This window comes from Parasteatoda tepidariorum, chromosome 8 (genome assembly GCF_043381705.1).
Source record: "Parasteatoda tepidariorum isolate YZ-2023 chromosome 8, CAS_Ptep_4.0, whole genome shotgun sequence".
NCBI classification, from domain to species: domain Eukaryota; kingdom Metazoa; phylum Arthropoda; class Arachnida; order Araneae; family Theridiidae; genus Parasteatoda; species Parasteatoda tepidariorum.
Genome location: NC_092211.1, coordinates 80,805,219 through 80,821,193, shown reverse-complemented (window position 1 = coordinate 80,821,193; position 15,975 = coordinate 80,805,219). Strand labels below are relative to the sequence as shown.

At 26.9% G+C, this 15,975-nt stretch overlaps 1 protein-coding gene across 1 annotated transcript; it reads right to left on the bottom strand.

The window, feature by feature from the left end:
- Window positions 1-1,238: 1,238 nt before the first annotated feature.
- Window positions 1,239-14,006, bottom strand: LOC122269596 (uncharacterized). Its single transcript, XM_071183941.1, has 12 exons — window positions 13,934-14,006; window positions 13,334-13,382; window positions 12,399-12,497; window positions 11,324-11,431; window positions 10,482-10,565; window positions 8,578-8,670; window positions 7,191-7,331; window positions 6,953-7,060; window positions 6,111-6,203; window positions 3,603-3,710; window positions 2,520-2,627; window positions 1,239-1,548 (listed from the first exon to the last, which is right to left on the bottom strand). The coding sequence occupies exons 1-12, from the start codon at window positions 14,004-14,006 to the stop codon at window positions 1,428-1,430; spliced, it is 1,185 nt and encodes a 394-aa protein (XP_071040042.1). The 3' UTR covers window positions 1,239-1,427.
- Between the last annotated feature and the right edge of the window lie 1,969 nt (window positions 14,007-15,975).

The following is a 15,975-nucleotide window of genomic DNA, read 5'->3' as shown; positions in this document are numbered from 1 at the left end:
TTTTAATGTAAATCTAAATAACATTTTTTTTTCTCGATTATCTATGCATTTGATACTGTACGGTGCAATCTGCAACACATTGGGAGCTTAAAAACTACTTATTTGTGATAAAGAAAGTTTATTGTCGCAGTCACTGCTCTTTCAGAGAATTTCCAGGCTTCTCCCTCACATAACGTTAAAGTTATTCATTAATAGAAAATTCTGATATGAAAATATTATTAGTGTATCGATTGGCTTTTGAATTATTTAATGTAAAAACTTAATTTTCCCTTTTGTACCGCATAATAGTTCAGTTTTGCAAAAAAAGTTATAAGTATATTTTTTTTATCTGAAGATATCATGACTCGTTTTCTTCAAGGCTTGAAATGGTATATCTCATTAAATTCTAAAATTCGTTTTTCTAATTGCTATTTAGTCTATTTTTACAGAAAAAAAAATGTGTACTTTAATTAGGAGGCTCGATGTTAATGTGTATGTAAATAAATATAGAGAAACTTAAAAATTCGCTCTACAACTCTTTTTTTTCTTTTCGAAGATTCTTTTAAAGTGAACATCTATGTTTAACCAAATGCTAATTACTTCTTTTGAGAAAAAGAGTAAGACCATCGGCTTAAAATTTAAAATTCAAACTGCGTTAAAATTTTTAGTAATTTTAAGATTTTCAAATTTTGAAAATTTGCATCCAATAAACTAACAATCAACTAACATTTCAAAAAATTTTAAAATATTGTCTAATATTTTGAGCCTTTTCTCTCTCTCTCTCACTCAGAATCTCAGAATTATAAGGTATTTAAATTGTGGTTTTTTCCAACTATAACAAAATATTTGATGATCAAGGGAGAAGAACGGTTTATTTTCCTTTTTTCAAGAAAAATGGCGATTAGATCGCAATCTGTTGAATATAGGAAATTACAAAATTTTGTTCAATCAATCAATTGTTCAATCAATTGTTTTGTTCAATCAAAATCAATAACGATTAAACGCAATTATATACGCAGAAAGAGTCATTGCGCAGAAATTATGGGCCGGTCTGGGGAAAAAAAGGATTTATGTATCCACAAAATCCGTTTCTTTCTTTGTTTTTTTTTTGTCTTCCTCAGCACTCCTGAATCAACTTTCATAGATATAAACCATTCTTCCAAATTGATTTTTATTTCAGCGTTGCTATCAATTGAGCTACTTAGTTGCTAAAAATTTTATGATTTGATTGATACATAAGAAAACAGAAACAATAAGCGTCGAAAATTGTCATTTTTATTTAATTAAAAACCAAAAAAGGCCTAAATCGAAATTTACATCATTTGAATATGAAATGAAATTCATCTGCCTCGAAAAATGACGAAAACGATGGCTTCGACGAGATTTCCTTCAAATAAATGTTACTGAGACTGCCTAAATCATCCCCAACAGTCACTTGTCACCTCTAATTACTCCTTGTTTTTCTTCACGCAGGAACAGAATAATTTACGGAAAAACCGTCCGACACGTTTCTTTTTTGTCTTTTTCTGTTTCCCTGCTACATCAATCTCATTTTTGGCAGTCTCATAGCTATCACACCTAAGAAAAAAAAATCAATGTGTTTTAAATTAAGGTTTCTGTATGGAAGATTATATTTAATTAATTTTTAAATTCACTTATTTATGCTTATTTTTCCAAGCAAGAAAAAGAATTATAAGATAGTGTTAAACACCTTTTTATTTAAGCCGAAATGTCTAAAATTGCTAAACTTCTTTTTAAAGATAATATTCAATATTCAATATTCTATATTTTGCTTTAATTTTAAAAGTTGAAAGTCGGCTGAAAATAATCCATACTTACGATTTAGCACATAATGTAAACTTCAATTTTGTACGTATTGATTTGTATAGATTGTACCATTGTATGGATATGTTTGGTCAAACTGCTTTAAATTTTTATAGTAACTAGTAGTATTTTCATAGTAACGTAGTAGTATGAACTATGGTTTTATAATAAGTTACAAAATTTGGTAAATGATGGAAAATTTGGTTATTTTATCATGATACTTTGCGCATGGCATTAAAAATTCAGTAATCCATTTATTTCAGTTATTAAATTTAACTGAATAAATCCATTTATTCAGTTAAATTTCATTTTCAGTTTCGTATTTTTTATTAAATGTGTAGTAATAAGAGCTATTATTTATAAAACCAGAATTTCAAGCGAATCAACATTTTGCGCTCAGTGATAAAATTCACCTTTCCAAAAATAATTCAATTCAAAAAAACTCTTTTGAATAGATATTAATTATTTTGCATTATTAATTTTATAATACTCGAAATGAATGTCAATTGAATGTCAAAGAAATTTTTACACAATTTCAAACATTGTTGTTTTAAATGACAAAAAGTTTAAACGAAATTGGTTCAAATTATCATATTTCAAGTAGACGTAAACTCGAAGTTTGATTTTTTGAGAACTATAAAACAAAATTTTTACCAATTTACTACAAAAAACTGAAATAACAAAAATAAACTATAAGTCAAACAAAAATTTAATACCTTTCTATGCCCTCATTTCCATAATCCAGTTCATGGGCGAAATTTTCTGCCGCAATTTCTGGTTTCACATGGGATGCAACGTCTACATCCAGTATATCAACACTAAAACTACAAAAATCTATTGTTAAAACTTTATTTGCAAAATTCAATCATTTCAGAAAAAAAATTAAATTTATTCGTGTAATTTAAAAGCTATTCTATATTGTAATTTATTTCTTCTAATTTAGTATCGCATTTCTGAAAACAAAGTTTTATGAACGTTCAGTATTAAAGATAAAAGATTTTGCATCCAAAATGACAGTCAGTAAGAAGTGTACTTTCGTAAATTTGGCATGTTTAAGCAATGATTGAAGAAGAAGTTAAAAACTTATTTCACTTCCAAGTTGGAATATGAAACTATTTAAATCCATTTTTTATATGTTGAAAGCTTTTTCCCCCGCATCAAATTTTAAAATTTATTTCGTATTTTCCCTGTAAAAATAATTTAAAATTCGTAATTTAATTACAATTATAATTTATTTACCTTGTTTAAACTAACATACATGCACAACTACATGTTTATGAGAAATATATACTAGAAATTTCGATTCAAAGACCGAAATATTTTTCTGATGTAACATGTAATGGGGCAACCTACTATATATATATATATNAAATTATAATTTCATTTATATAATTTTGATGCTCTACACGTAGCTAACATATTTTAAGAAAAATAATAATAAGTTTTTATGTAATAACAATACTCGGACTGTTGTATTGGTATATTTTGCTTTGGCTTTTTTAATGCAATATTAGAAAGCACAATTTTTTTCGGATTTAATCGTTAGAGCTAAGAACAAGATTATATCTGTTTCTTATTTCAATTTCCTACTTTTTTTTAAATTTTAAAAGATTTTAAAATTTCAATTTTGTTTAAATTTTAAATTTGTGAATATTTCTTAAAAACATTTTTTCTGGCTTTTAAAAAATCTTTATATATTTTTTTCATGTTTTCCCGATATTTTTAACTCCCTCTCTCTCCGTGCATATATATATATACATATTTATACTTAGATTTAATTCAGTTAAAAATTAAAATACCTTTCACAATCCACCTTTGCAAAATCCCAATTATGGGTGAAAGTTTTTTCAAATATTTCTAGCTGAACTAATGCTTCAGCTTCCTTTTGTAAAGGGCATATTCCAACTCTGAAAATGTAAAAAGTTGTTATGAACTTTCTTTGCAGTTTTTTCCTAGATAATTGTTGATGGATAAAAAAAAAAAAAAACTCTGTTATTCATGTTATTTAAAATGGAACATAAGATTTTAACCCCAACGGTTGAGAATCAATTTATCTGAATATCACGAGCATTAAATTAAATATTTTACTTCTGAAACAAAATATTTTGCCTTCAAAAGGCAAGTCAGTAAAGTACATTTATTTTACTTGTTTAAATGTTCCGCACCGAAAGTTTGAAGTTCTTTTTTCTAACTTAAATTTAAACATGAAAGCTACCAGAGCCACTGTTTAAAGGTCGTTCTACATCAGTTGTAAAAATCAACTTCGTGTTCTTATGCAGAAACAATTAAAGTTTCGTAGTTAGCTTCATGAAAATCTTTTCTAAATTAACATAAAGTTTCTGAATTATCCTCGTAACAGAATATAATTGAGATTCCAAAATTATTGTCATAGATTACATAGATTTATAACGTAAATTTACCTTACATATAATATCTCTGAAAATGTTTTTAGCTTCTAAATAATAAACCTGTTTAGCAGATCTCTCTCTTTTTTACAATGTTGATGATGTTGACCATAAAGTTGTATCAAAGGAGTTTCCTTAATTCTTTGTCATTTGTTGCCAGTGTTAAAAATATTTTTTCACATAATCTTTTAAAATATTTCGTATGAAAATTTAACATAAAGTGAACTTGCAAGAAAAGTACACTCCTAAAATGTTTTTCTCAGACATTTCTTTCCAGAAACGAAATACTGTAACTCTCTTTTTTTATATTTCCATTAAATAATTTATGTTAGAAAAGTTATGAAATAATTAATAAAAATATAAGTTTCCATTAATTTGGGACCACTGCCAGGAAAAGATGTAATATACAAGGTCCGGCTATTAATTTCTAGGACTGACGTAACTGTAGGAGAACGAAAAGCCGGAAGATTGCGCTAATGATTGCAAATTGAAGAGTGTTTTCTTGCGCATGTGCAGTGCAATCGGCACCATACTGAAGTAAGTGGTTCTCGTAGAAAGGCGCATTAAAAGGTAGCTCTTAAATTCCTATTGTCGAATTGAAAATGGAGCAAGAATAAACATTAAATGTGGCTTCAAATTGGGCAAGACAGCTGCGGAAACCTACAAATGATTAAAACGAGTTTACGGCGAGGAAGCATTATGTCGCTCCAGAACTTTTGAATGGTTTAAACGCTTTCGGGACAGCGCGAAAGCGTGGAAGATGATCCACACACAGGTTGGGCGCAGTCGTTACGCACGCCGGAAGAAATTGAAAAGTTCGCTTCCACACATTGCGTTGCCTGTGAGGCGATTCTTAGCCCAGCATGGTGTCGTTGAAATGCAGCATCCACCATACTCCCCACCTAGCACCCACAGACTGTTTCCTAAGCTGAAAAATTCTCTGAAGGGGACAAGATTTCAAGATGTCGAAGCCATCAAGAAGACTAACGTCACTATTAAAGAGCATTCCAATAGAGGACTTTAAAACCTCTATCCGAAATTTGTACAGCCGAGCACAGACGTGCATTAGGGCTGATGGGGGTTACTTCGAATAATATTAAATGGCTATGTGTTTAATTTTATTTTCTTCTGAGTTATTCCATGAGTCCTGGAAATTAATAGCCGGACCTTGTATATTTAAAGGTATGGGCATATTAAAATGTATTTAACACAGTACATGTGTTTCATTAAAAAGTGTTTCGATAAGAAATATAAGTAGTTTTTCAGATTGTGTTACATTCGTTTGATAATTTAATTTCTTTTTATTATTTAGATGTTTCAGTCTTTATTATTTCTGCTTCTAAAATTAGTTGAATAATAATATTCATTAATCAATCAAACAGAATTTGAAATTATGTTAAAAGTATTTAAAAGTTGAATTTTTATGTTTTGAAATATCATTTTTGGTAAAAAAGATAGACATGACATTATTTATAAGGATTTGCTTAAAAAATCGAAATTTATAATGACCTTATAGTTCTTAAAAATAATTATTTGATGGATATTTGGCTAGAATGTGAAAAATGTTATGTTATGCTAAATGTTTAATCAGAAGAAGAAAAAACCAAATCGAAGTTAAATTTTTTAATAACTTACGGTGCGTACTTTATTCATTTTTTTTTTTGTAATCATAAATCTTGAAATGTTTGAATTTTTTCTCTCCATTTTCTTCGTTTTACAAATTAAAGCAATTTAAGAAAATTTTGTATCATATACATCTTTATTGATGCTCAAAAGAAACGAAAATGTCAGCAGCGTCAACTAAGAATTTTTTTATTCGGTTGATTTCATCCTTAATTTAAAAAAAAAAATTGTTATGGCTTAAGTGTCAGATATTTTTTGCTTTAAAGGTTTAATAAATACCTTTCTACTGTAGCATCATCATCGCAAATTTGCGCAGAATTCCATTTTTCTGCATAGTATGATGCTTCAGAATCTACATTCCAATAAATATGCCTAAAATAATAAAAAAATATTTTTAATTTTCTTATTTTTCGAGGTAATTAAAAAAAAATTTTAAAAACATGCTTTAAAAATTTATTTCCCTTTTGTCATTAAATTAAGATATTTTTTTTATAATCAAATAATGATTTTATTATAAAAAGAACATAGGATTTAAGTAAAAAAAGTTTTTTATATCAAATTTGAAAAATTATGGCATGTTTAATCTATATAACAAGTCATGTACTGCAATTTTTAAAATAAAATTGTGTTGAAATGTGGAATTTTTTCCCCCGATTAATTTATTTTCATTTTTTAATTATTCTAGAATTACTTTATAAACTTAATGCATAGATTTGATAATAAATTGTTACTTTATGCGCTTATCTGAACAACATTTTCTGTTTTGCTAAAAAGTTGTGACATAAATTTTTTTTAAAAAAGTATCTTTTTTCTTCCATGCAACTATCACTTATTTTTTGAATTAAATAATTTAAATGTATTTAATACCAAAATTAAATGTTATCCTTAGTACAACTTATGATACAGAAAAATATGTATTTTTTTATTTGAATAATAAGTGGAAACTACTATTTATAAACAAAAATACTAACTATAATTAGAATACCATCAGTGTCTTCTTCAAAAATTATTGTTTTGTAGTTATAACAATTTTAATGTAACAAATAAACTACAGATTATTTGTTACATGCATTAAAATCATTTTTTTATAGAAAACTTTTATTTAAAATTCGCACAAATACCTCTCATTATCAACAACTTCACTCGCCAAATTAGGAGGGACACTTTTCTCCTCGTAGGCATTTTCGAACGAATCGAACATTGTATCATCCCAAGTAGTCTCATCAACTCTAAAATAAAATAATAGAGTGTGTATTTTGTTTCATTTGGTTAATTTTAACATTGAAGTTCTTACATAAATTTCTGTTTTATTTATGTTTTTTAAATAAGAATATTAGATAGATAGATAGATCAATATACCTATGATTTCTAACTACATTCTCAGGGACTCTTTTCGGAAACCATTCACAAATAGTATTCCAAAGTGAAAATGTGGGATCAGGTAAAATATTTGGCTCTTCACTATCTTTAATCCCACTGTTTGATTCATCAAGATCAACACTAAAATGAAAAAAATGGTGTTATTATCGTTACAGCTTTCTTTACTCATTCTTCATACATGGTTACACTTAAAGATTTATATGTAAATTTTTTGTTGGAAAAGTTATAAAGAATTCCCATAGGAGAGGAAAAATGTATTAAAAAATGTTTTTAAAATTGAAAAAATATTCGGAAATTAAAATTAATAAAATATATAATCTCGTCATCAGCGCACACGATTATATCTCAATTACATCCCGAAAAATTCCGGTGCTTTCCAATACCGTATTAATATATTTAAAGCAATTTGAAAAGTATTTATTTAAAACTTAAGATACATATGCATCGTTTTCTTTTCGAAAAGTGAGAAGCGTGTTTTACCTTCTTTCTAAACTCAAATTTGTGTTTTGAAAAAAGAAATTCTGATATCATTTATAGACATTAGTTTTTTTTATAAAGTGCATCNATACATTATTATATGCAATTTGTGTTTTGCAAAACTGTTTATTATTTTCTGAATATTCTAAATTACCTAATGATTTGGTATATAGATTTGTTAAAAATGTTTTGAAATTTTATTCCAGTTGTTCCATTGTAGATTTTAAATGCCTACCTTACATCTAGAATTCAAGGTCAATATTCAATCCTTTAAGGATTCAAAGATATACATAAACATTTAAAATCTTGAAATTTTTTTATTGTGATATGAAGATGAATTTGCTTTTTTAACTGCTGAATTGTTGGCATGAAAAAAGAAATTCTGATATCATTTATAGACATTAGTTTTTTTTATAAAGTGCATCAAACATAAAATATAGTGAAAAAATAAATTTAGAATTGAAATAAATTCTTTGTTTAATACTACAAAGTATGTAAGTATTTGCAACATTACGTCAATCCAGAGAAAGTCATAATTTATTGTAATTATTATTGTATGGAAAAAAGCAGTAATAGCAATCGAGCTGCAAAAACGAAACACTATCTGTGAGAATAGATATTTTTTTAAAAAAACAGTTATGCAGATGTTAAATGAAGAGAAAGATTCTGCCGAGTTATGGTTGCTTCTAGTATATGGCCTGGTCTATTACAAAATACTTCAATAATGTACCTGAATTGTAAATAAATATTTTCTTCAATTAAATTTGCTTGATAAACCGCTAAAACCGCTTGATAAGCCGAAAAGAAAGTTATCTGTTTTGACCACAACAAATAGTATTTATAATACTTGTTTTGGTTTAAAATAAATCTTAAGCAGATAGCTTAGTACTTTTGAGCCACAACATGTTTGTTTTCCTTTTTTGGTTCAGAATGTGTTTCTTCCGAATCTTTTCCCACAGATTCCTTCTTAGCACTTTCCACACTAAAATTGTAATAAAATATTGCTTTTATTATTTAAGCAGATAGCTATACATACATTTAAAAGAAAAGATTTTATTCTAATAAATTAATTAATAAAAATATTTTAAAACATTTCGTGAAAAATCTAATTTCATGAAAGCTTTGAATTGAAGACTGCTCTTAAGAAATATATTATATCCAAGATGCTAGTTACAAGTTAAAAATTGTAATTTTTTCTTAAAATTAAAAATGAATTTGAAAATGAAAATACGTAAATTAAACTAAGAAATTGAAAATATTATTCTTTTCACTAATTAATTATAAAATCAAATTTGGTTCATAGTTTAATTAAACTAAATATTTTTTTACCTATTTATTTACCCTTATTTACATACATTTTGCAACTCTAAAATCACATTCTTTTTAATTGCAATATATATACGAAAAAGACACAATTAAAAAAAAAGATTTTTTAAACTAATTTCAATAATGTAACTTAGCGTAATTTGTAGCAAATGAGAAAATAATCTTTTTAATTAATTATTATTACTTTCGTGATAATCTGCGCAAAAAAAGTTTAAGTTTTTAATTTTGAATCTTTTTTCTTTATTTCAGTTAATGTTATTCCTTATTTTGTCGAATATTGTATTTTCAGTAAGTTAATAAGTTTCTAAATTGATATACGAACTTATCATACATGCATAATTAAAAAATTATTTAATACGTCGTATATTTTCAAACAAGTTTTAAAAATTAGGAACTTCAAGTTTTCTACAAATAATAAATGTGTAATTTCATAGGATCAAACATTAATTTAATTAAACAAAAAAAAAAACTGAAAAACAACAATTTTCTATATTTAAAACAGTAAGTAAGCATATGCTTTTAATTCTTAGGTTATAGAGACTGAAATGAAGCACGCGAGGAAAAAAATTCTGGTCAAAATCTCCAAATTGTATATGGCTGTTTAATTTCTGGTAAAAAAGCCTCCATAGTTCTTGCTAATAAAACCGAAATATACAGTATTTAAAGACTTCATTTGAAATTTTTCATATTATAACGGTTTACCGAAAATTCTAGTTTTTAAAACTATCATTTTATTGAGAAACATTTAATAAAAAATACAAAAAGGAAAAGTAAATTTAACCAAATATATACTTATACCGTTTTCTAAGGTATCATAGTACAATTGCCAAATTTTACGACACTTACCGAATTTTATCATACATTATAAAACTGTATTTTATTGTTAATTTGGTAAAACCATTACCAAATCGCTTCGATAAAAATTGCTGGGATTTTTAATGTTCTCATTGAGCCAGAAACACGGTAAATTTTACCATATTCTTTGTTGTTTTTACCATAATTGCTCTTCTCGGTGAATATAATTAAAAAATTATCCTTTATTTATGATTTGCGTATTTTTTTTATCTGCAGAAACATTGAAATGTTACACGTTTGAATCTTAATTTGCTCAGCTGCAAAAACATTATTAATTATCTTAAGTTTTTGCATTCGACTGCATTTGAACTATTTCACTCTCTTCATAAAACGTTAAACTGTAAAAATTATTCCTGTTCATTTCTTTAAATTTAGTTCTTGGAAGCAAAAATTATGGAAAAGTGATAGTGGAAGATTATATTTAGAAAACCGAGTTTTAAAGAAGAAACGGGGATATATTTTTATTCAACTTTATATTTTACGTGAGAATCAGGAAGAATAGTGTCAGGATTTTAAATTTTTTTCCTTTTTTCAGTACATACAGAATAGTTGGTATGAAAAATGGCTAATTAAAATTTAGTACAAAAGTTATTTTTAAAGTTTTGTTCCTACCTTTCTAATTCTACACCATTGTCACTAGAAACACATTCTTCAGTATACATCAACTGTTTAGAACCATCGTCCCACATAAATTCTCTGGAACAATAATAAAGTTTTTTTAATGCTTACTGTTGCCTAGGTTTGAAGTATTTATCAACGTTTATTTTTTCTAATTTTCTTTCATTTATGTAATTAAATTGAAAGTTTATTTAATGAGCAAAGGGATTTTTTTAGTTTTGATTAAAAATCACTTGTTTTTACTACAAGTAAAAATTATTTTCATAAATTCTGTAATTCTATAACTCCAAAATAAGAAAACATTTTTTTTAATTATTTTAAAATTTAGTTTATGCTTTAATGTGAAAAAAATTAATTTATATACATTGAATCTTTTCCAACTATAAATTCCTTATTTTTATTTTTATAAAAATAGGCAAAGGAATAGATTTGCTACTAGTGTGTTATTTTACTCCCGTGTCAAAACAACGTATACTGTAAAATAGAATAGATAAATGCTGAAAATTTTAAAATTCTTGAACAGTCAAGTAGCTGAAAAGTACAAAATAATTTCTCTTCTTTTCATTGCAAGTACCAATATTTTTTTTATGAATTATTTCAACTAGTAGCTTTAAATTATAATTTTGTGCTCAAATTGAAACATAAAATATATAAATCAAATCATTTTGTCTGTAATGGGCTCAAACCGTGTGAGGATAGATTGATGTTTTTGGAAGAGATAAGCACATCTGAATTTTTTAAACACCACAATCTGTATTTTTAAAACCATCTATGATACTGATACAACTTTATTTTTAATTAAAAAAATGTTTCATTATTAAAAGTTTTATAGATACCTGTTGTTTTCAACAACTTCATCTCCCAATATTGGATGGAAACTTTCTTCCTCACATTTGTACTCATTAAACTCGAGCATCGAATCATCCAACACTTTCTTATCACGTCTGTAATAATACATATAGTGTGCCGTTAATTAAATTCTAGGTTTTATACGGGACGTTATAACAGGAATATAGTTTTTTAAAGAATTAATAAAGTGCAAATGTGACATTTTTGTAAAATTTGCCATTTTGATGCCTCATAATTCAAAGTAATTTTATTTACTGATATAAAATTACGAATAATATTCTTAAGTATTCCAATTAATTAACTACATATTTTTAGTAAAAGTAAATATACGTATCGAAATAAGTATTTTGAAGAAAAAAAAATTTCCTAATTCCTTTAATTTCTCAGCTACATTACTAAGTCCAAACCTACTATCTTTCCCATTTTACTTTAATTAAATCAACTTCTAAGTGAAAAGAACTTTCATCAATCTAGTTGAAAAAATAGTGTTATACGTAATATACAATAAAGCTTATTAAGCATGCAGGCGAGATTTAGTGCTGCAGGTGATGATTTTGTGTAATAGGTGATTTTTTTCGTGATACAGATCGATAGCGCAATGCCGCAGAGGGCTTGCATTGTGGATGATTATCTTCAGGATTAAGCAATTCAGCACATGGTCTTCAGAGTGGTCTTCTCGATCACCGGATTTGAGTCCCATCGAGCACGCATGAATGCTTTAGAAAACGTGTAACTGCTCTTAATCCTTCTCCTACCACGCTTGCAACTTTGCAAGAACAATGGCTCCACTTCCAACAAAACTAGTAACATTTCATACGTATGCTAATTTCTGCAAAACCATAACTGTCTGGTGAATACATTTTATGTTGCATTATACATTATTATATGCACTATTTTGGGGACAATTTTTTTTTAATTATATGGGTTAGACTTTAAGTAAAGGTCATTTTCACTATTTTTCCTTAATATGATGAGTTTATAAGGATAGATTTACATATAAGGACAGAGTTTTTTACAATGACATTTTAAGTAACTGATTTGATTTAAATAAAACTACGATACCTCCAACCAATTATATTCCAGATTGAAAAACCAGGTCCAAATAGAAACTCTGGTTCAACATATCCACTTATTTCATCATCCTGAAGACCTAAGTCTTCCCTAAAATTATAGTAAGGCATTTCAAATTTTTTACACTTTATATATATATATTAGGAAAGAGAAAATTCAACATTCATTATAGTTTTGGCACATTATATATTTCTTTCTTTAATATATCAAGAAATTCAGATTTTATATATCTGAAAACAACAGAAAAGCGGTACTTCATCCAGTTCAGACCTTTGATCAACATTTCAGTGTTAATATCTTCACAGGAAATGGTCGGTGATTTGATTAGTAATCATTCTCTTTAGTAATATGAAATCGCAATAATTTTAGCTTAAGAGGTAAAAAAAATTTTTTTTGAATTTCTTCATGAGATCCAGAGATTCAGTAGCAACTTGATTACCCTAGATAGCTCGAAAGTGGTTTCAATGTTCCACTTCCGAAATTGACGTAAACGTAGCGATCGTATATCACGTTTATGAGTATAAAACGTGTAGAATGTTGATATTTCAAATAGTTTTTAATACTATAACTGAATGAAGCAGAAACGAGATGGTAAATGAATGAAATGAATAAATGAAAGATAATAATTGAATGAATGAAGCAGAAATTATGGTTCTGAATAAATAAAATTCTATGCAATATCTAAAACCAACAGATTTATTTTACCATCATAATCAAATAACTCAATTTGCGAGTAGTATGAAATAAAAAGATTTTAATGCTAACTGCCTATATTAACCAATCGTAATATTATTGCTCTGCAATTTCTTAACTCATATAGTTTCTCTACAATACAGCAATATATCTTTATTTTCTATCTATGCATTAAAGAAAAGTTTTATTTATGACGAAATTCTAACACAGCTAATATCTATAAAAGTACTTACTCAATATTATCCAATTCCTCATCAGCTGCATTATTAGTTTCCTCTGAAGCTAAAAATAAATTAGAAATGTACTTTTAATCTAAATTTTTCTTATTCGAAAATATATTTAATAATACATGTGAAAAAATGGCCAAGAAATGTTTAAAACTCTACATTTCGGAAACTAACAGTATGGAAGTTGGCATGTAATCAGTATTACATATCGGCTAGGCAAGTTGGGACCTAATGTTCGAACCTGTTAAATTTCAAACCACTGTCGAGAACAGAACTTTTGTCCAACACAATAACTTAGAAACATTGCTATCGTGCTGTTGTTTAGACAAGAAAGATATCTTTAGGATTGAATTTAAACAACAAAGTTTTTATGCATGACTTTATTATATTTAATATTTGAAAATTGTGTGAAATATATGTTAGATTAAGCTTGCTTTTGAGCAAAAATAATCTTTGACTACATCAGTCACAAAAGAATTTACAGTTTTGAAGTTACTGCTGCTGATTGACTCTCTAAATCCTGCTGTCGGTATCATGTTCTAATCATATTTGAAAAAAATTTATTTAAAGTTACAAGAGTTTAAAAAGTGCGTGGTTTACACTTACCTGTTATTTGAGGAAACTTCTGCAACTTTTGGAGCCAGTAATTTAATACCGCTCGGTTATATAGAAAACTCATAATTAAATATGAAAATCGCAGTGAATTCAAGCACATTCACCAAGTAAAGTTCAAAAGAGAATGATTAAAAAATTATTTTATTCCTCATTGTTGCTATTCTTAACAATTCATGTATTGCTAGCAACAATGATTTAAAATATTTAAAGCTATGTCTCTTTTTTATTTTTTCAAAGTTTGCCATTATTTCCAAGAATGGAAGTATTGTTGCAAATCTTAAAAAATTATATTTTTGTATTTGGTATTAATCTCAAAAATAAGATAATTTTGCATTGTTGGTTAACCGAAGTTCTCCACTTTCGACAGAAAGAGCTTTTTACTTAACTATTTAAAAAAATTTGCTATGAGTTTTCAAGCAACTAACAGTATTGAATAGTTTTTGTTTCATTTTATGCCTTGAAATGTGTTCAATTAAAATTAGTTACACAATTACGAAATTTAAGTTTGTAAGTTTGTTTTTTTACAAGAAATTTGAAAAAAATTTCATAAATACCTATATCAATAAAAATTTTAACTTTTGAAAATCAGCTCTATTTACTTCAGTGTAAAATGAAGCAAATTCACTTATTATTGATTTATTAGTTACGTAATAATTAAGAAATATGAGCACATATACTTCTCTGCAGATTAACACGAGGAAAGTAGAGCTTTGTTTTGTGTAAAGGAGAGCTTAGAAATGGTGCCTTTTTTTGCTATTAAAAAATTATTAAATATTGAAACTGTACTTTTTCCACACTGACACTCATAGCAATTCAATTGTAATTGATGGAAACAAGTTTGACAGACACTAATTTTTTAATTAAATTATTTTCGCACAGCGGTGCTTTCACGGACTTGTTAAGAACTATAATTGACCCTGATTGTTTTTACTAACATATTACGGACAGTGATAGTTTCGGACCATATAAGGTTAAAGATGTTGTAATAAATAGATATTTTAAACAAAACAGCTTAATTGAGACACTTTTTGATTTAAAGTAAATAAATATATGACTTTAAATGTAAAATAATAGCGAAAGGAAACAAAAACATTTTCCCCAATAATTGCAGAGTGGGGTTCAGTTGAACTCAGCGTACAAACAAATATCTAAGCGCTTTTTTAAGTTATAATGTTACTTGCAAATAGCATATTTAAAATGTACTGTTGGAGTTGGGTTTTTAATGTATGTACTGTGTACAAAATAAAAAAAGACAGACTACCCTTAGTAACTTTTGATCTAATGATCTACACGTTCTAGGACTCAATCTGAATGGTTCAGGGGGGGGATTTGAGATTGANGTTCGGGGGGGGGGGGGGGCTTCAAATGTGCTAATTAATTTGTGTCTTAGAGGAGTGATTTTCATAGAAATAACAAGTCCCTAGTTGCAAAGAACGTTATTCGGGGACGATATTCTCGCTAGTAAACCCTATTCCCAATCTCTGACTATGCTGGAGGTGGATTGCTGAGCTGTGATTTGAACTATAAAAATTCAATTAAAACTGGTCACATACGGATGAGAAGAAAAATTCATAAAAAGAAGACCTTTTACATTTTACAAATAGCATTTTTATTCTTTTATATTCGTTTTTCGACATTTATTTGCAACTCATATGTAAGCACGAAAGGTTACAGAATGAATTTAATTAGTTTTTAACTTGTAAAATAGCTTAAAATTTTTATATGTTTATTTAAATTGAAAGATTATAATTTAGGTATTTTCATTACAATTACATTTCATATTAATATAAAATTTCGGATATTTTTAATGCCTTTTCGATAATGCGTCGGATTTGGCGCATTATTTTCAAGCCTATATTTTGTAAACAAATCGCTTTTTATTTTCATTCTGTATTTTATATTGATGTTTGAAAATTGTTTTTTTAATAATTACAAGCGAATTATTAAAAAATTTTAATTTGTACTTTATATATTATATATTTTAATTTGTATATAATATAATTATTTTATACAAATAATTATATACAAATATT

Excerpts from the sequence above, each read along its gene's own strand:
- LOC122269596 (XM_071183941.1), bottom strand. The coding sequence starts at position 14,006 with ATGAGTTTTCTATATAACCGAGCGGTATTAAATTACTGGCTCCAAAAG. Across the intron at positions 6,204-6,952 it reads GAAGTTGTTGATAATGAGAG|GCATATTTATTGGAATGTAG; the intron begins GTATTTGTGCGA and ends TTATTATTTTAG. Across the intron at positions 2,628-3,602 it reads GCAAAGGTGGATTGTGAAAG|TTTTAGTGTTGATATACTGG; the intron begins GTATTTTAATTT and ends AGATTTTTGTAG.